The sequence below is a fragment of the Ischnura elegans genome, chromosome 10 (assembly GCF_921293095.1).
Source record: "Ischnura elegans chromosome 10, ioIscEleg1.1, whole genome shotgun sequence".
Classification (NCBI taxonomy): domain Eukaryota; kingdom Metazoa; phylum Arthropoda; class Insecta; order Odonata; family Coenagrionidae; genus Ischnura; species Ischnura elegans.
The window spans coordinates 60,836,797-60,858,294 of record NC_060255.1 but is presented as its reverse complement, the minus strand read 5'-3'; the positions used below and the strand labels follow the sequence as shown (position 1 = coordinate 60,858,294).

Sequence of the window (21,498 nt, the reverse complement as noted above, 5' to 3'; positions counted from 1 at the left end):
TACCTATTCAGTCTTTCCAGTCTTGTCTTATTGTTATACAGATACTCCACATATTCCCTCTATCTACTCTAAACCTTGTCTTCCTCTGTAAGCATCCTTCCATCTTTAGTCTTCATTGACAAGGCTTGCCCTCTTTTGCTGCCAGATAGCAGCTTTACCTTGGCAAACAATGCAACTTTCTCTGCTTGCTACTGAAACTTTCCTATTTCCTCACACGGTCTTTTCTACTAAGCCTCCCTTTCCCCCATAGTTATATGACTATTATTTGCCTACACATCCTTTTGCCCAGGTCAGTGTTCAAATTTTTTCACTTCCTTCTTTCCTCCATTTCTTTTATCATTTCCTCCATTATCCATGGCTTCTTTATTCTTACACTGTCAACGTAGTCAATTGACCCCCTGGCCGCTTTCATTATTCCAGTTTTCTTTTTATCCTACCCTTCCTCTACAGCCTGTGTATCTTCAATCTCTTTTAAGCTGTTTCCAACTAGTTCCTGGTATTCTCTCCTCATAGTGCCCATCAGCATTTCTATGCTCAATTTTCTTGTCTTTCTAGTTCCCATTAGTATTTTGAATCTTACGTTGCATTTCATAAGCTCTAGGTAGTGAACTGAATCTGCATCCACTCAGGGAAGCTGTGTTTTTTCAACTATTCCTAAACCTCTGTCTTACCGTGATGTAGTCTATCTGAAATCTCCCCATATCTCCTGGACTCTTCAATGTGTACCTCCGCCCTTTAGAATGATTGAGCATTAAATATTTTAATGGCATTTAAGATGCGCAAATGTTATGAAAATTCTGGTAACTAATAGACTGATATGGGTTTTTAGTTGAGCTTTTGAGCCAGCTGAGTTTTTGCAGGACTTAAACTGTATTGTTCCAATAATAAAAATAGTTTAAACAACCTGAACATCTCAGATAGGGATACATTTATTTAGATTTATAGATAGAATAAAGTCTCCATCATTTCACACCATTAGAACACTTAAAAGCATGGAAACACTTAAACTTTCTCCTTCCTGGTTTTATCCACCGGTGGTTTGTAGTTTGGCGTCCATGGCCCAAGACTCCCATGTGCATAAAAATCCATTGGATACGATGGGCCAAGATTACACTGTCCCTTCTTATCACCTCCTTCTGAGCACTTGCACGAGTCTTTGTCTTTCTGCCAGGAACCACTACTGTGACCCAGAGCAACGGTTGCCTCGTATGGCGTTAAAAGAGGCTGTTTGAACTCATGTCCCCAGTCGATTGACAGCCGCGGGCAGGCGACCTGCACCCATGCCTCCACATAGCTCTTAAACATATTTAGCTTGCTTGGGAAAATTTCAGACATCAGGACAGTGACGAATTCCTTGTCCCCAGATGCTTCCATCATTTGCTAAAAAAGAAATAGAAAATGCTCAATGTACTTAATAAGAGATAAACAGGGTGTCCACAAAGGTAAAAACAAGTACTATGGCAAGAGATAAAATATAAGATATGGTCAGATTGGATCTGACCCTTGCCTTTTTGATCATGAAAATATTTTAGTTGGGGCCAAGAGCAAGAGTGCATCGGCGTGAAACTGAGGTAGGTTTAAAAATTCCCCAACCATGTAACTTCAACCACTCGTACACTTCAGGTCATCTGGCTGATATGTAGAGCTTATGGTTGAATTTACATCCTGTGATGTGAGGGGGAAGCGGGGAGGGGAAAAATGCTTAGGCCAGATCCGACCCCTATCATACTGTTCCAAGTGTATTAGGCAAAATTTTTACAAAATTTCAGGTTGAATAGTCATGCATTTCATAAAAACCAATGAAACTTCCAGGTGTATTAGGCAAAATTTTTACAAAATTTCAGGTTGAATAGTAATGCGTTCCATAAAAACCAATGAAACATAAATGTTTCGGGCAGAATATGGTTTTTTCCTCCATAAATCCATAAAATGTAGTCATTGATTTATAATTATTAATTTCAAAAGGAATAATACAGCAAGCAACATAATATGCTGTTTCATTGGCAGTATTTTTAAAACTAAATCATTAGAGATCTACATACTACATATTGGCTTCTAGTGAAGACCACACTGGAAAATGGTTGATGTGATCATATTTTCCTGACTCTCACAGTGTTTTTTTTTGTCATCAGGATGACTATTCTCTGGTCAAAAGTCAAGAACCACACATAAAATATTTAGCTTGATGTACTCTTTATTTGTACGGTAACTGACATTTTATCACTGGTTGATTTCAAGGGGAAGGGGTAAAGAATTATCATATGTGAAATTCTAGAGGTCAAACTGTCACATTTGAGACGGAGATTAATGTTGACATAGGTATACTCCACATGCACAGAAAATTTCAGGATTGCAAAAAATGTTTCAAACAAGCAATACAACACCAAATATTGAAAGGAGGGTATGCATCCTATTAAAAATTTAATTTGATATTTTCATTATTTCCCTGAAAGCCAGCCTCAAGGATGAATTATGCATGTTCCACAAAAGCCATGTATGATTTACCATTAGCTGATCCAAAACTTTAGGGCTTCCCTGACGACCAAGGGTTCCCAATATCAGACCAAAGCGTTTGGCAGAGCTTGCTTTCACAATGGCAGCATGTCTTGTATTCAGCATCCTGTGATGGTCATACAATTCTTCTGTCAGCTTCTTCTCATAGGGATCATACCTATTCGAGGTGGAAAGAACAAAGGTCAAAAACCAAGTCTTAGCTCACTCGTTGCAGCACACAATACGTCATACATTATCTATACTAGTACTATATATCTAGCCACCAGAGTACAGGGCAAAAATTAAATAATAAACAATCTCTGGTAGGGAGGACATTAAAATTGCATCATCACTTTACAGTAATAAAAATACCTCATAAAAATCAAAAGAAAGGATGAAAGGCAGGTCATGGTGGAAACCATAGAGGTGTCCGGAAATGGTGTTCAGTGCCGTGTTTACACAATGAATTCACCGATACAAGTACATGAAATGACAAATGCTCAGATGTACAAAATTAGAACAAGTGCCTGACCATGAGTGCATTTCCTGACCATAAATTTGTGTATAGATGCAATTTGATGGTAAATGTATTTACAAATGTTACCAAATGTACAAATGCACCAAGTAAACATTTTAGTTATAACTCACCAAGTAAATATGCCCAATTATATATACACCTAATTAACCATGGGCAGGTGAAGCCAAGGGTCTACAATATCGTCCTAGTTTGGGTTAACCAGAAATACTGTATTTATCTGAATATGGCACTCAAAAAATGCCAGTGGTAAAAGTAAAGGGGGGACTATATTCAGAGGGAGAATATACTCAGAGAAATACGGTAACTGTTTTTTAAGATACATATGGTGATGAAAATTCAACAACTTCTAATTCTCTAAAAGAGCAGCAAGGTCTTTTCAACACATAAACAAGGAAAGTTAGCTGAATGAGTAAAAGATGTACAGTGGCGGAAAAAATTAACACAAAGCTTGTTGGCGTCTGAGAGCAGTCAGTTCAGGAACTACAGTAGACTACAACCTACAGAGAGTTTGAGGGTTCTAGGTGAACCCTTCGAAGGATACAACGCACCGGGGCCGGGAACCCGTGGCTTATACGCCCAGACACCCGGGGACGGGAAGGCCAGGAAGGAAAAAGGATAGAGGCGCCACCGCGATGGGAGCCCGCCGACGCCTCTGGGAAAGTATAGGTACGGAAGGGACGGGACGAGGGAAAAACACCCCAACGCTATTGAAGCGAAGGGGGCCATACTATTAGCAAAACCAAGCATAAGCAATTAATATTCTAGCGATCCAAGTGGATTTTCCTATGAGGAAGAAAATCCATTGATCGAATCGCTAGATACTACAACCTAAGTCCAGCCACCGAGAGTTGTCCGATGACAGGCAGAATAGTCTAGATCGAGGTAGGGGGCAAGATTGTCAGGTAAGAAAGGGAAACGCCTACAAAGGGTTCCATGAAGAAAGGAGCCAGAAGGGACGAAGAGCGTGAAGGACCCAGAGGAGGAATGACTTGGTATGTTGATTTGAAGAAAGTACTTGTATGGGTGGATCAGGCTTATTTCATGCTCCTTACGCATTTGACAACATTGTATTAGGTTAGGCTGTTTTAGGTGCGTTTGGCTGTAAACCGTGCTGGCCCAGGGTTATCTGCCCCTCCTATTGTGCCGTCATCGGACAACTCTCGCCGGCCAGAGTGTATGCAAGGAATAGAGGAGTACGGTTATCCTGCAGAATGCAACACTGCATTACACGTATGCGCTAACTCACGATTGTGGCAAACTGATCTAGCTGGCATGCAACGCATCCGGAACCAAAAAAATAGCTCCCCGTGGTGACAAAGAATGAACGAAATGCTGAACAGTTCCTAAATTCACACCGGATTCAATGATACTTAGTCCAGATATTGCCCACAGTGAGAGTTCCTTTAAGCCACACCACGTATCATCCGCCAATTCGTAAGGCACCAAATTCGAAATTGACAATTTTGAATGCTTGTATCTCTGAAAATTCATAAATAGAATGTGTGTAGGAAGATTGTATGTCCAATTTACAAGCGGTTATGAGTGGGTCACCATGACTCCACAGGAATGACACTTCTATACGATGTTGCATATAAACTGAATAAAGAACCATAATTGACGCTCTTGGGCACAGTACACGAGAAGAACTTAAATGAAGCGCGATTATTAAAATTTATCGTAGTGAATATCCACCTAAATGCCGTTGCTTATGCGTGGAACTTCGTAATAAAGTTCATTTTGTAACCACTGGAACCGGGACTGAGGTTTGTAATTTCGTAAAACCAAAAATTTCGTAATAACGTTTCTTTTACTATAGCTTGGATAGGCCTTTTTGTTGGGACCAACGATTTGCTTCATAATAACGTTGTTCGTATTTACGAGAGTCTACTGTACACTTTTTTTCCAAAATTTTTCCCTCGTAATGCTCTCATACAACCGGGAGTTTTATAAGCAATATACCCCTTATACCGGGGAAATAATCATGCCCATCACATTATGACAAGGCGCAAAAGATCCAGCTATGAATTCTTGCCATATTCTCCAAAGTATGCTTTGCGCACGAAACACCTAGAATGGAGTTTACTCTCGTTGGGACATCAGTGGACAAAGCCGACATATTGAGCATTGAGACTGCCTTAGAACGCAATCATTCCAGTGGTGTCTAATGCCAATTGAGGTGACTTGTTGTGTGGTATGTAGAAGTACATGAACCTTTAGCTTGAAACATACTGTTGGAAGACCGAGTTGCTCATGAATCAAAATAACAAACTTCATGAAATTAAGCCTGTGACATCTTTGTGAGGGAGTTCCACCTGGATGATATCGTTTTAGTACATTTGAGAATAGGCCACTGCGTACTAACCCATTCATAACTCTTCCTGGAAGAGAAAATTCAGCCCCAATCCATAGATTGCGATTGTCCACTAACAGTGCGATATCTCCCGACAAACTTTGAAAGATATCAGGTCGCATGGGTGAGTCACAATCTCAGGGAACACCTCACTGAAGTGCTACGAGACAATCCCGAACATGTCACTCAACTCATCACATTTTTAAGCTCAACCGACCTTGTTTAAATTAAATATAACTGTTATTCATTAAAAATTTTTTCCAATCATATTTTAAAATCCGACTTGTTTTTTTTTAAGTAATGTTTTACTATTTTCCCTCTTTTCTATCATAACGTGGTCCAAAGTGGCCATAGCCATCAATGTACCCTATATAAAAAATACTACTACTGTTGGCATTTCTCCCCAAACACACACCTTGCCCACCCATTGTCCTTACCTGAAGGCGCGAAGTGAAGGATTTGCAATCATGGCCGCTTCCAAGTGGAAACGCCCGTCACCCAAGTAAATGAACTTGTCAACATCTGGTACAGAAGGTGCTGTGCAACCAAGGATTTCACCAGGTGAGAGAGGTCGGCTCTGGGGAAGAATGACAGAGTGTCCTCTCTCCTTCAGGATTTTCACAGCAGCGTGCAGGGATTTCACAAACTGTATGGTGCTGACGAGGGCTAAACGATTGGATGGTTGATCGTGAGGGAAATTCTGACAAACAGTCTCAATAAAGTGGTCTAAATCAATTTGGATATCTACAAACACATATAAAACTGGAATATCTGTTATACTAACAGGTATGAGACATGAATGACCATAATGCACCAATAAATCCACACCAAGAGCCCTGAAAGAAAAAACATTTCCAAGGCATTAGAAAGATCAGGTAGAAGGCCATAAGGATTAGTATGTACATACAATTGTACATGCTTAAATTGGAAGAACCCTTCATCAAGTGAACTAATGAAATGGAGCAAAATACATTCAATGGTTTTCGGCTCAACTTTGTGGAAATTAATACACGAAAATGAAAAGGAGACTTCGTTGCTTTCCACAGATTTATTTCGTCCGTACGACATGTTTTGACCATAGAGGTCATCATCAAGTACTTAGCCTTAACCTTTTGTCAGATGCAATATCGAGATTGCAGAGTTCAGGGGCAATGTGCCTGACAGGCACAGGTGAGGAAAAACATTATTAACTCTAAGCATGGCCTAGCGGTACACCTTAAAAGTTTAAAGCACCATTATTATTGTAAATGAACACTAAAATTATGCCTTACTTGCTATTTATATACCCTTTACACACCGTCATATGGCCCGGGACTGATCCAGCAAGGTGCAATTTAACATGCTCTTCAGGCTATTAAGTACTATTACATGTAATGTATTTTAGCATGTGAAGGATATAAGAACAGTGTTTCTTTCATTTTTCTACTCTATTTATATAATGATGCCATTAATTTGCTTAATTATGCAGAATAATCTGCCACTGAACTATCGGTATAAATGCAAAAAGTGGAAGGACACATTGAGAGTGCCAAAAGGAAAGCTACTATGCATAAGTGCCAAGGGTATATGCCGCATTGTGGCACAGAGATATGAAAAAAAAACTCAGGCTGTGCCTGTCAGATCCATTGAGCCCGACAGAAGGCTAAAACCCATAAGTCTGTAAACTGGTAATATAACATATTGGTATCCCTGATTCAACCAAATATGAAGAGAGATTGCGAGAACCCTGGATAGACAATGATTTTTTAATGGGTCATTCACTATCTTTTATTTACTCTAAGTTGTGATAGAGATAAAAAAATTAATTGAGTAATATTCTCCATTTTCAATTCATCACCCACTTCACAAGGCATTTGGGATGAAATAGCCAAAGATTAAAACTTTTTGCAGAGAAGATGATGATGTGATGGACACACCTATAGGCGCATCATGGACTTGCACATGGGTTTAACATTTCAGTTCATTAATTTTTGCACTCTTGTAATCAATTTTATCCCTAAATGAAAGGCTCTTCCTCTACAAGTACCTAAATTATCAAGTACACAAATGACATCACCAAATCATGAAAAGTGGGCAGCAACAGTCACATTTTCTTAAGTCAAATTTCCAAGAGAAAGACTTTCTGATGAAAATATTTTTATTTGTCATAACTTATCTTTCCATTCCATTGATTGAATTCGTAAAAATAAGTAGAAAATTCTGGGTCTAAATGAAAGCTGGATCTAAATGATGGCTGACATCAAGAGTAATGTTTGGAACCCCATAAACAGCTTGGTCAGAGTGAGATTTTTGAGAAACAGTATAACAATGCAGTATGTGGATCAGAAGCTGTCAAACTGATAGTGAATGATTTAATATATTCTAAGATGCATGAAAATTTGGCGATTTAGTCCTTTAGCTAAATTAATAAAAACTAATCTGAAATAATCGTGACTTAAGGTTGAAAGCTTTATGGAAATACACCAGAGGATGACCATTTCTACAATAAGAAAAGGACATATGCAAATTTCATGGGCATATCCAAATGACAGAACGATCGTTAAATTTGAGAATGCCGTGGCTTCATAGATTGAATGCTATACTATCTAAATTGAACACTAATACTAACTGATAATAAAAATGGTAGTTAAATGACTGTTCCATAGCTATTACTGAAAATGGAATATTAAAGTAATAGTGACAGGATTAACCTTTTACGTTTTGTCTCCTCCAAAATGTTATTATCATGTGAGAAATAGACTGTATAGGGGCGTTGGGAAAAACAGGAGGATTGAAAATAGCCTAATCCACTCACATGATCATAGTTGCATATTTGTGATGCGACAATTCACACGCTAGGAGCAATATGCACCAACCAACAAGGCCGTCGAACCTTCTTGACTAACCAATCATGAGTTACATGCTCTGAAATGTAAATAGCAGTTACCTACTATCGACTCAAGACTGGCAGTAAATTTTCACAGAATCCTTAAATAAATGGCTAATGTGTTGCCAGGCGGCAATTCAACGACATTCATCCTACATAAATCCAACTTTAGCTACGGACGTTTCAACAGATATGTTTATTGCATCTTTTAAAAGATTTACATGGACTCTTACTTGGCAGTGAAGTCGTCGACACAACAAGCTCCATAGGTAACATCACCCATTATCACCGTGTCAGCATCAGTAAACTTCGTTATAATGTCAGCAATGGTTGTAGCAAACAGTAAAAGGCCCTCCGGCATCTAGTGAAAACACAACACTTTTTGTAATACAATCCATACTTACATGTTAGCGATATTGAGAGTTTATCAATTTTACCTGAAGGCCAACCCTTTTTGCCTTTGAGCTCCTAATCCGCCAAATGGTTTTCATTAATTCAAAGTCATAATTTTTAGGTAGCACATCACAGGCTTTCTTTAAATCAGGGTTCAAAAGAATGTCATCTGGTATTTTATTTATAACCTTCGTGAACACCTTTCGATTGGGATTTGCCCGAACAACCGTCACTCCACTGTCCTCCATCAGAGAGAAGCTTAGCTCCGATCTCCAGCTAAGTTCACAAACATATCCTCCGACACCCTCACGTTTTTAGAAGTAATGTTATGTTTTGAATTGATGAACTTTGAAACGTGCACACGGTGTGCGATCGCTCGTTCCATGGAGCGCTTGGTACAATTTTTCATATGTGATAGTCCGCTACCAGTTAGTCTTTTGTCAGGAATTTTCCAGTATGAAAACATCCTGTGTGGCGGTTCTTCTTGGATCTGCGTAATCACGTAGATGTGTTGTTATTTTTTAGATTTTGAGGGCCTGATTACACCTCGATAATTGGTTATTTGCCTGTGATAACCTTAGTTCTGAGTTTTAAGTGCTGCCCTGACTGATGAGTTATCCTGTGAAATGAAGCTATTAGCTCAACTCACTGTAATGAGGTGACTATTTTTTTGCTTGCTTACAATAGCTGCGTCTCAGTTCGCTATGGCTAGAGCGAGGAAAAGGAAAGGATTTACGACGAAAAGAAAGAAGAAGAAGTCAAGTAAGCCAGCTGTAGATTCAAGTAACTTGCCCTTGGAGGATGGGCCGAGGGAATGTGAACTTCGGGAATCAGAGGAGCCTACAACTGTGGAAAATATAACAAGGCCAGAAGATGGGAAGGAATCTCAGGAAAACACTACTGTTAACATTTCATCAAATACAGAGAAACCTAAGGAATCAAATGTGGGGGAAACCAATAACGATGCTGGCGAAAAGTCTTCGAGTGACAACGAACGCAATAAAACATCAGCATTGCCTTCAAAGAAAAGTAAAGTGACAAAAATGAAACTGAGATACAATGAAGAAGATTTGGATATGTTATGTGAATGGGATGATTGTGAATATAGAACAGATGATATATCCAAGTTCGTCAGCCATGTTGAGAATCATATCCCTGAGTTGACTGTAAAAATTCTGCCCTCTAATGAAGGTAATTATCGTGGCTTTGCGCATTTTTATAAACTTTATCCTTTCAACTTTGACCTTATTATTTTATTTTCAGTGGTATACATATGCCGTTGGATTGCTTGTGATTTCGAATGTGTCGATAGAAATGAAATATCAAGGCATGTAAATTATCATGCTTTTCACACGAAAATTAAGTGCATTGGTTGGAACATATGCCAGCGTTCAGGTGTACCCGTAAGTTGGACTTTGGCCTCTTGATAAATGAACAGTTTTACCTCAAACGTGTACTTCATGTTACAGAATGTCTCTTTTCAGGCATGTAATTACCACGAATTGGGGAGAAATGTAATACCTGACATTCCGAGCACATATAGGTGTAACTGGGAAGACTGTTCTGATGAATTTCAAAATGCACAGAAATTCTACAACCATGTAGAATGTCATGTAAGGGGTCACGTCCCTGACAACAGTGCTAAAAACAGTTATCAGTGTGCCTGGGGAGGTGAGATACCTGTGATAAGAGTGGATATGCTAATATTCTTGTATCAGCTCGCAATTTGACGTTGATTTTTCTCTCTTTTAGTGTGCAAATCTAAATGCCCAATAAGGCCAAAACTAAGAGATCACGTTAGAGTTCACACTCAGGAAAAGATGGTTGGGTGCCCAGTGTGTGGTGGTGTGTTTGCCACTCGCGCTAAGTACTACGATCACTGCAAGCGGCAGATACCTCTTGAAAGTAAGTAAAGACACATACTGTATCCTATTTTACTTTTGCCTTTTCACATAAAACGGACAGTTTTTCTCCTTCTAATTTTAATAACTAATAATTAAAAGGCTAAAACATTTATCATTCGATTCAAGTCATTTGGAGCTACATAAATTGTCTTGGTCATGATATTGATCTAAGAAATATTCTAGGTGCAATTTTTGTGTATTTGGTTGCCGACTTTAGAATCTTATGTTGTAATATTGGTGGCGGTGAGATCCATCGAGACATGGGCAGAGATGAAGATTGTGACCCATTGGCAACAGCATTTTAAGGCCTGTTTACACAGTACATTAACACGTACGGGTTAATGTCTTAATGTATGAACGCGAGAATGAATGCCAAAAAGCACCGTGTAACCACCCAACTTGTGCGAATGCATGCACAGAAAATAGAACCTGTTCTAATTTGGTTCATGCATTCGTACATTTATTTATTTATTTGCAATAAACCCAAAAACAGTACATGAGACCTTTTACATTGGATTTTTAAACAAATGGTACATGTTCCGGTCCACAAAAATCATTCACACAAATGTACATTAACTCGTACGTATCAATGCATCGTGTAAACAGGCCTTTAGAGACATCCAAGTTTGAATCCCTCCTCCATAAAGATGCATTATTTTAATTATTATTAATCCGACCAAATTGTATTCTAGTGCACGGTTATCAGTGCTCCCACTGCTTCAAGTTCTACCCATCAGAGCGTTTGTTGAAGGGGCACATGCGTCTTCATGTGAACCATTACAAGTGTGCTTTCTGCGACATGACGTGCCCAGGCCCTGCCAGCTTGAGCAATCACATTCGTTTCCGTCATTTGGATGAGAAGCCTTACAAGTGTGAATACTGTGAATTCAGGTAGGTTGCCAACAAGGATAATATGTAATTCTTTATATATGTATTACAACTCTCCTAGCATTTTTTTACTTTTAACTAATTAGGGATGCATCATCAATGGGTAATATCATCCACAGTTAATTTAATTTTTTTCATTGATTTCTCCTCTTTCATTTTCTTGATAGCTCTCTCAATGAACATATGGAAAATAACAGAGAACAGAGCACACCTTAGTGTCAATCCTACTCTAAACTTTGCTTATTTGCAGATGGGTTTAGATTTAATCACTACTTGGTTCTCATGTGCATTGCATTCCTATCCACGTTATCAAAAGCTTTTCCTAAGTCTATGAATGGCGATGTCTATGAAAGTCTATGAATGAAAAGGCGATGAATGTAGATTTGTTCTTCTCTTCTCTCTTGTCTACAACCAAGTAAAGGGCGAATATGATTTCTGATATGCCCTTGTTTATCCTGAATCCAAATTGGTCGTCATCCAGTAGCTCCTCTGCTTTTCATTCTAATCTCCTTTGAATGAGTCTTTTTAATATCTTCAATGCATGAGTTAAAAGATTTACATGGACAGAATGTGTCAATACATAGAAATCAAGGAAGAATAATGAAATTGTAATAAGGTTTAAAACATGGTTGCATATTATAAGTGATAAATTTCTTGTCATGTCATCATTACATAAATATGAGTTTGGCACTTTTCATTATCATGGTGCTGATTCTACCACCTGAAAATTTTTCCCTTGGAAACTGTATATTATTCTCATAATAAAAATGTTTCAAGTTTTTTTTAAATTTCATCCCTAAAGTGAGCATGAGTAAAACAAAAATCCTATGGAACATGAAAGAAAATATTTATGACTTCAAAATCAAACAATATCAGTGATAAATTGTTTTTGATATAAAAATTTGAGCAAAGACAATTTTGAGAAATTTAAAAATTCATTTATAAAGCCATTAATATGCTGTTTATATTCCGTTTTTTATGCCCATGGGTATGCGGATGAGCTCATTTGTAAGAAAATCCAGATACACACCAGGGTTAATCAAAAAGCATGTCATATTGTGATTCGATGTTAAAATTGAATATCAGGTCATATTGTGTTGTTTAGTCATGGTAACTTCATGGTAGTTGTTTGCTGGAATGATTGTGATTGCTCTTGGAAAATATGAATATGCATCTAAACCCTAAAGGAAAATTAAGGTTTTTAAAAGTATACACAACAGAGAAGATAATATTTACAGTGTCTAATATTTTATCGATTGTCTGAAACCCTTAATTTCCCTTTTCTTCTTACTGCCTTGTGGAGAAAGGTTTTGTCTCATTGTTTATTTGGTGTTGTACAATGGTTTATGATGGTGTTTTTGATGTTTGTTAGGGGGAAGACTCAGAGCGACTTGGCTTGCCACCAAAGAGCCCACCTGCCCGATGGATTTTACAAGTGCACCGAGGAGGGATGTGACTTCTCTGCTAGAACGCCATTCACCTTAAGCTGGCACTATCGCAAGGTAAGAAATTTAGCCCTTTAGTCATATATAGCTGATGCTGATTTTCCTCCGCAAAAGAATGAAAGTCAGGATTGGAAGTACCTAAACACACCCAAAGCAATGAACTCAGGCATGCCTCTACCCCTCGTAACCCAGCTTTATGAAGGATTAGGTCTGTAGTCTACCCTTCAACCTGTTTCCTGTTTTCCTCATCTCAAGCAAAATAAATGTGCGTCAAACATGTAGTATTGGCAATATTTTCATTAACAAATACTTAAAAACTCAGTGAAAATATAAAACATAGAATGGACCAATGAGGTCTATACTCATTCACCAATTTTCAATCAAAATTTTTGCATTAAAATTAATCGAGTTCTTTCATAGATCTCAACTCGCTGAAATGGTACCTATGTCAATGTTTTTATAACTCTTCTCAGAAAAAAATGTTTAGTTTAATTGATGTTTTTCTTAATTTCTATATTTTCATGTGTGACCACAGTTTTTTAAAATACTAGTGATAAATTGTTGGATGTCTTGGGAAAATATGTTGAGTCCGAAGTAAGATGGGGAATAAGGTTTTAACCCTTCCACTGATGTGAACTTACCTGGTACAATTGCAAAGTAGGTTGCTGTGAAGGTACCTTTTTGTTCTCCCTGTAGTGCACGGTGGAGTTCTTCAATTTTCCTGTGCATGTGACTAGTAGCTTTCCGGAGAGTGAGCAGCAGCAAAAAGTTTAAGAAATATAGTTCACAAACACGATGGTAACTTCTAATACCAGTTAATAATAAAGCTAGAAATTCAATTTTTAATCAATTACAAAAAACAATACCATGCTTTATACTACACCTCAGCAGAGTTTAAGATGTATCAAAATAATTATGTTCAACCAAACCCAAAATCACGATTCTTTATTAGAATTCAGTACGAGGAAAGTAAACTTAAGTTCTAATGAAAATAATCTTTGCCTTTCAACCATTCTCTTATAAGTTCAAAATAAGAAAACCCAAACATTATCACCCAATTTTTATGTGTTAATGGTATCATTTGCGTTCCGCTAAAGAAGTTTGTTTTGGGAGAACATATCAGTATAGAAAGGAATCACTCATGGGGGTGTAAACAAGCCTGAATCTCTTTAAGCCCATAGAAAGATTGGAGAGGTAGCTGGAGAGCGGCCATCCACTCTTTTAGTCATGAGCTTTCTGCCTGAGAGTATCTGGTGCAATCCAGCAGATTGTAATCACCCTAAGAGGAGCTATTCGGAAATCCAAATGAAGTATGTGATATCTGGCAGCCAAGAATCAAAGCCAGGGATAGGTGATCACTTGAATAAAGCTGTTTGAAGGCAGGTGGTTTCTGTGATTTATTGACAGTGTCCATGAAAAAGCGATGCTTTCCAAGAAATATGCACTCGTATAATTACCCTTGACTGAAATAAATTTTTATCAACTAAAGTTAAGTCTAAGTAGCATCCTGTACGTATGCACTTCTGCCAGACTGTCCAGGGACATCAACTACATTTTTACAACAACCCAAACCAGACTTGCACTCAATGTTGCATTTGATACAGAATTGATGACTTAGCTGATGAGATCCAAAATTTTACCCCATGACATTTTCTGTTGAATTTACGTGCTTGGAGAGCATACCCATTCACATATACTACAGCGGAAGAGCAACTTACAATACAGCATGCAATTAATTACTTGATTGGAAAATGACCAATTTCATGTCTATAGTCAATGACAATGACTGCTGTCCACCTTCAATGTTTTGTACAAGCTCAAAGACTGAAATTACAGATGTCTACACTAAATTTTAACTAAATCATGTTGGGCTAGGTGGTGGCAGGGATAAGTCCTTGACTACCAAATGGAAGATCACCGGTTTGAGTCTTGCGTGGGTACCTGGGGCGTAGGTGGTTTTAAATGTGTTTTGTGTACTTGCTTGTAATTGTCCTATATTGAATAGCTTGTAATTGGGGACACCTGAAAGCAGTATAGAAATTATTATTATTTAAATATACCAGCGGTCTGCTTGGAATACACATGGCGGTTTGTACCCAATCACCTCTCCACCGGTGATAGTATCCTGCCATAATGATGATAATGATTGTTATTTATCATTGTAGTATCATCATCATCGTCATCTACGATGTACATAATGATGGTATGCTGGTGGTACTACTGCCACCAGCCATTGGATTTGTTAATAAATTTAAATTAAGGAAATATGAATGTTTCTTTCATGTGATGGTGAAATCATTAGGGTTCAGGTTCATAAATTCATTCCTGGAGGACTGTATGGTGAAGAAATAAATCATTCTCTAAAGTGTAAACAACAGTGAACCATACGCGGCCGATGCACAAGGCTGAGAACTAGTTGAGGAGTGGTGACGCTCTCTGAATGAGTTCATGACTTCATCCACTTTTCTGTAAAAAGGTTGATGTTATTGATTTTTTGTTTCAAATGTCTCGAGAAGTAAACAACCACTCGAAAAAAAGAGAAATCCAACGCTCTTTATGTTTCAAATTCTTATCACAGTCTACAAATATAAACAAAATGGTTATTGAGCCCAATGCTGATAGGGTATTTGCAAATTTACTGTAAACAATTATTTATGAACTATGGTAAATTATGAAACTATGGAGTGAATCAGTTTTAAATGTGAGTCACAGCCCCTCCCCCTGATAGATAACTCGAGCTGGCATTGTCAACAGTCAATGCTTGCCACCTTGGCTAAGATGTGTTGTATGCAAGCTTAAAGAAACCTCAAAATATAGACAATGTTGCCCTCTCTATTTGCCTGTCCCTTAAGTTAACACTTGCTGTTGTGATATGTACCTTTATGCAACATCTGATATGAGCTATTGTTTTCCTCAGAAGCCCAAAAGTGTCAAGAAAATCATCTTAGATTCGTGGAAATATAATTTATGGTACATTTTATCTTCTTTCACTCCCGTATTCATTTCAGGTTCATGCAAATCAAGTCCATCCAATGTACTGCTGTCACATATGTGATCGCCGCTATGGAAGGGGTCATAACCTGACACAGCACCTTTTGAACAGTCATTCATTCCAATGGCCTTCAGGACACAGCAGATTCAGGTTTGTTGTCACACTTATTCATACATATACATAATATACATATTATCAACCACTTTTTTTAACTTAGATAAGTTCTCTCTTTAATTCCAATTATGTTTTCACCGTCATTCGGGCTACAAACAAAAAAATAATATGACAATAATCAAATTGTTTACATTTCGAGTATTTTGTATTGCTGTTTGTTTTGTGTCTTATCTTTCGTTAGTGGCCCTGATGATGTGAATAAATTCACTGAAATGTTGGTGTAATTCTATATTAAAGATTTATTGTTTCTTGACCAATACTCCAAAGAGAAATCTAGGCAGTAAAAAATAAAAGGAAACCACCCTATTGTAAAAATGTCTGTAGTGAAGGCTCTTATGAGCAGTTCGGATGCATACATTAATTAAATTGATGAAATTTTATTAGGGGTTAATTCATTTCAATGGTGCTTATGGAACTGTTTAAGACACATTAAGTTTCATTAATCTCCTCATTGTGGCACAGTTACAATCTACTTAATCACAGTTAAAATCCTCATTATATTTTCCTTTTTAGATCAAACTAATTGTAAGCATTCCGATGAGAAAATTTACAACTAGATTGCAAAAATGAGAACATGTTGGAGAATTCATTGCTGTATTACCTAGCTTAGGAATTGCCAGACTCGACTCGACTTATGCGAGTAGTTTTCAACTTGACTCAATACCCGACTCGAGATCAAAAAGTACCACTCGCACATCCCTACCAAAAATGTTTCTACTCATGAGTGGCACCACCTTGTGATGGCACAGCCTAACCTCGAAATTCAATTTGAAATGAAACTGGAGACTACCTAGCAAAACTGTTATATTCTATCTATGGATGAGTCGATTCCTAAATTTTTTTCGGTTCTTGGTACCGGTCCGATTCTCCCCCATCAGTTCTTGGTTCTCTTTACTCGGTTCTAAGAATGAACTCTTATTATCTTAATTAATAGCAATTTTAATTAACAACCACAAGAAGTGAATGAAAATAATTCCACTTAAGACGTAAATGAGCCGGAAAGCTCTGTAAAAATACTTAAGATCTTCTCCATAATTTTAGTTGCTAAGTAAAAGTTTTAAATAACATATTCTTAAAGAATGCATCATTGACCAAATTGTCACATTACATCAGGCAGCCACTGGTTCTTTCTCCAGATTTTAATTTCAAAAATTCAACATTTTTCTCCTATCTATTCTTTTTTGGCAGAAATATTGCCTGCAGTGCTGAACAGGTGTTAAATAATAACAGTAGTGTTCGATGTTGATTTTGAAGGGCAGTGCAAAATATGCTTGGAGCACAGTTTACATGCTGCATAGATAGTTATAGCTACAGCAGCAGGATCAATAGTGAAATTCCCCCAGCTTCTGGCGACATCATCCATTAATTTGTTGTAACTTGTGTGTTGGTTCAAAATATATTCTGTATTCTATGATGTAGCTTAAATTGTTGCTTATTTGACAACTTATTCTGATGCTTCGCTGTCACAGTTTTTATAGCCTCAACAATAATCTGCTCAACACGCCGGCACAGCGACACCATGGATAAACTGGGTGGCTATGAGTTAAAGCAAAATTGTAATCCAGTGATGCATTCTGCAGGATAACCACACTCTTTGATGCCTTGCATAGGTTTATCAACTTACCAACAAGCTCTCAGAATGCATCTTGCTCGTAATGTTTGTCAAAGAATTACTGCATGTGTACATAATTCAAAACATAAGACCACCGGAATGAAACGATTTTCCGCCAATCGCCGTTCACGGCACGACACACGGCATTGCAGAGAGCCGTCTCTTCTGAAAGCCACCTTAATTTCACGTGAACAGCAGCCGGGAAAAGTTGTGTTGTCTGAAAGCAGTCTCAGTGTGGCATTGAGTGTATTTCATGCCGGAGACATCGCATCACCGGGCTGGATTGAAATGGGCGCCATGCCATCAACGGTGCGAATTGACTCGTTTGGCATAGAGATCTATGGTAAGTTGAAAGAACGGCGCCGTGTCGTGGACGGCGGCAGGCAAAAAGTCAGCTTATTTGAAAGTGGCCGCAGCTATGGAAATGTTATGATGTTGGCGAGAACGACAAAATGACAAATCCTTAAATGTGCATGTTAGTGAAAAAACTCAAACTCTCAAAAGAAAAAAACGTGGACGCCATGCAATTGGAAAGTATATTATGCGCTTTTTAATCTATTTTTCACTTTTTGGCTTTGAATACGCTGGAAAACATTTCGGCTTTGGGCACCTAATTCAAATCCTCGTCACCGCTCCGAGACGGTTCCAAAGAACTGACTTAATGCGATCGGTTCTCGATAACGGTTCCATAGCCAAGAACCGGCAGTACCGAGAACCGGGAACCGGAACAGACCCATCTTTAATTCTATCCTATCCTTATTTTCTGCAACAATGAATAGCAGATGGAGCTAATAACGTTCTGATCTCATTTAATTGCAGGTATAAACTTCACGAGGATGGCCTATATCGTTTGGAGACCGTACGGTATGAGAGTTTGGAAGTCACTCAGAAGATGATGTCTGAGCGGGAAGCCAAATCTAGACCAAAAATTATTAAGCGGCAAAATAAGTGGCAGTACCCCTATAAAGGATTCGTTGAGACTGAAGTCGAGGAAGAAGAAGTTGATGACCCTGATATTGATTTGGGTGAGGGTGAAAATGGCAGCAGAAAGAAAAGGAGAAAGGTGAAACCTGATAGTCCGCTGAAACTCCGAGCTCCCACCATTAGCGATTGGATGCCAGAGGTATCAGGAATTGCAGATGACGGTGGTAGACTGATTGAAATTGCTGTGGAGGAGCTTAACGAAAAGGGTCAGGTTGTTAAACTGGAATTTATTCACACGAAGGAGGTCCGAGTGACTGCCGAAGAAGGCACTCAGATATAGTCAGTGTGGTGCCTAAACCTACAGTTGTGATATGAGCATAATTTTATATGCCTTCAATTTTAATAATCATTACACAATTTTGGCTTTATAATAGTTTTAAAGTATCCCATTTCATTTTATTTCTGTGATTTTGTCCCAAAGTTTAATTCTCTCATATTCAAGAGGTATTAATCTTAAGCATTTTTTAAATTTATAGTTGAGTCATTTTACTTAGTTTACGTCGGTACATTGGCTTTTGCTTTTATAACATTCATTTCAAATCAACAGGAATCTGGTGCCCTTTTTGTACAGTAACATTTTAGTTATGATTTTGAATTTTAATTTTTAAGACCTTTTTTTGAATTTTTAGTTGCATTCAAAGATTAACTGATTTTATATTTATAAAAATCAGTTTCGTTGTACTCCTTTTAATGCCTTGTTAATTACCCTTATTTCTCTTATCTGAGGGTTAAACTCATTAGGCTCCTTTGATTAGTATTCTGTCATTGCTAAAAGATTCATTGTTTGTTATCACAATTGCAATTCTTAGCGTGGAGTCCATATAAATTTTGATAACCCTATGTAGTCATAAGAACACTCTTCATAATTTCTCTCTGGAGCTTATGTCTTGTCTGTTTGTATGAAATCCCAAAATGAACTGTTGATTATTATTACTGTATGTTTTAAATATTTATTTAGTTTCGTTTAACATAATTAACTCTACTTTTGCCCTCAAATTTTATCTGAATGTGGAATGACAATGCAATTGTAATTGACGAGGAAAAGTTTTGTTATTAATGGTCAGTGTTTTCTAAACGCATTGCAGAGGTGTTTTTGTGGGAGAAGATAGTAGTTTCTCTAGTTAGACCCAACTTAACTCAATGTACTGTCAGTAATATATCTATTTTGTGTAGCTCAATCCTCGTGAACAATTAAATTTAATTTAATGCAGAAATTGCTTGTATTATTCATGTAATGATTCTTTTATGTTTGTCTAAACTGTGGTTAGTTCTGTATCGATTAGTTTAACCAAAAATTAACATTGTTTGCCTTCCTACAGTTTCATAAGTTTGGGGAAGATCTATTAATGATTACTCATACTAATCAACCACCCCTCTCAAAGACCGGTATTACACAGAATTGATTGCAGTTCCTATTGGTTCATAGTGTGTAATTAATCATCCCAATGAAAGATTACTTCTCAGGAATTTTCCCTCTTTTCAGGGATTGAAAATGGTGTAATTAAATTACTATTCATTAGAAAATTTCAGGCTTATCAGTAAAAATAATTAAACACACTCAGATCTTTCTCCTTTTCATAAATTCACAAGCCTATTTATCCCATTAGCCTGTTATCCCATTTTTTTCCATCTACGGACCTAGTCCATTGAAATCACATTAATTTACCCTTTTGGTGCCAACAACGAGGAGTGTTATAAGCGAGATATGAAAAGGGTACTTAAACAGAGTGCAGTACCTTGGAAAAAATTTTCTGTGGTGTCATTTTTTTTCATATATCTTCATGGTATTTTTTTATGTTTTACTCTTATAATTTCAATAATCAACTACATATGTATATGTAAAGGGTGGAGAAAAATTTCGTCACAAAATTTGGACCGTGGATAGCTGATGCCAGTAGGAACTAAAATTACTACGTACATACAGTGCAACCTCGATATAACGACACCCCACGGTGCACTAATAAACACTCGCTATAGCGAATTGTCGCTTTACCGGAGGTGGAGCAAATAATAGCCAATATACCTGTTGCGAACAGATATACAGGAACAGGAGTGGTGCGGCGACAGATAAACATCTATCCGATAAACGTAAGCATAAATCCAGACGAAAGGTGATGTTTTTTTGCATCTCTAAATTTCCTTACTCAAATAACAACTAACTATTCAAACAATTTATAAGCGCCGCACTGAATAAAAATCATGCAAAGCATTGTTTCGTCAATCATTATATTTATCGAACGACAGTGTACCACATGAATTTGAGACTGAGCACTCCATTAACTTCATTTCTAACAGATCGCTAGCAATTACAGAGGTTAAGGAGTCTTGATGAAAGTCTTCCGGCGGTGAAACCCTCGCTATGGCGAGAGCCAACACCGAAAGGGTCTCGTAAAAACAAATTTTTTAACACGCTGATTATAGGGTCAATTGACGGTGCATCGGCTATCTCTCGTAATAGCGGGGGTGTCGCTATAGCCCGTACTCGCTTTAACGAGGTTCCACTGTAGTACCTTCATATGCACTTGTTTCCCTTTCCTTCATTTGTTATTGTGAGTCAAGGTATTCTTACTTTTTTTTGTTCTTCAACCCACTTCCATCTATCGTCCAAAGTATCTCATCCTCATTTATCCATCATTTTATTTTCATCTTGAGTACAGTCAGTTTTCCTTATTTTTTCACTTGGTTTAGGATATTGGTAAGGATTTTTTCACACCTATAAGATAATTTGAGTGTACCGGTACAAGCCATGGTAATAACTTTACGGAGGCACCCACAATGCACAAATGTGCAAAAATGCCACGGGAAAAAAATGATTCACCCTGACTGGGATCTTGTACTGTATAGTCAACAAATATCCTC

At 37.7% G+C, this 21,498-nt stretch overlaps 2 protein-coding genes across 2 annotated transcripts; one reads left to right on the top strand and one right to left on the bottom strand.

The window, feature by feature from the left end:
• Nucleotides 1–913: 913 nt before the first annotated feature.
• Nucleotides 914–9,021, bottom strand: LOC124166634 (2-(3-amino-3-carboxypropyl)histidine synthase subunit 1). Its single transcript, XM_046544253.1, has 5 exons — nucleotides 8,685–9,021; nucleotides 8,481–8,608; nucleotides 5,819–6,217; nucleotides 2,506–2,671; nucleotides 914–1,380 (listed from the first exon to the last, which is right to left on the bottom strand). Exons 1-5 carry the CDS (start codon nucleotides 8,886–8,888, stop codon nucleotides 1,003–1,005), a joined length of 1,275 nt encoding a protein of 424 aa, XP_046400209.1. The 5' UTR covers nucleotides 8,889–9,021; the 3' UTR covers nucleotides 914–1,002.
• Nucleotides 9,022–9,113: 92 nt separating this feature from the next.
• On the top strand, nucleotides 9,114–19,853 carry LOC124166633 (histone H4 transcription factor). The gene is made up of 8 exons (XM_046544251.1): nucleotides 9,114–9,831; nucleotides 9,904–10,043; nucleotides 10,125–10,311; nucleotides 10,393–10,545; nucleotides 11,237–11,435; nucleotides 12,805–12,934; nucleotides 15,886–16,019; nucleotides 18,475–19,853. Exons 1-8 carry the CDS (start codon nucleotides 9,345–9,347, stop codon nucleotides 18,917–18,919), a joined length of 1,875 nt encoding a protein of 624 aa, XP_046400207.1. The 5' UTR covers nucleotides 9,114–9,344; the 3' UTR covers nucleotides 18,920–19,853.
• The last annotated feature ends 1,645 nt before the right edge of the window (nucleotides 19,854–21,498 follow it).

Coding starts and splice junctions, on each gene's coding strand:
- LOC124166634 (XM_046544253.1), bottom strand. CDS start 8,888: ATGGAGGACAGTGGAGTGACGGTTGTTCGGGCAAATCCCAATCGAAAG. Junction 8,609..8,684: donor CAAAAAGGGTTGGCCTTCAG/GTAAAATTGATA, acceptor TGTTTTCACTAG/ATGCCGGAGGGCCTTTTACT. Junction 1,381..2,505: donor AAGTTTTGGATCAGCTAATG/GTAAATCATACA, acceptor TTTCTTTTTTAG/CAAATGATGGAAGCATCTGG.
- LOC124166633 (XM_046544251.1), top strand. CDS start 9,345: ATGGCTAGAGCGAGGAAAAGGAAAGGATTTACGACGAAAAGAAAGAAG. Junction 10,546..11,236: donor GCGGCAGATACCTCTTGAAA/GTAAGTAAAGAC, acceptor ATTGTATTCTAG/TGCACGGTTATCAGTGCTCC. Junction 12,935..15,885: donor TAAGCTGGCACTATCGCAAG/GTAAGAAATTTA, acceptor TATTCATTTCAG/GTTCATGCAAATCAAGTCCA.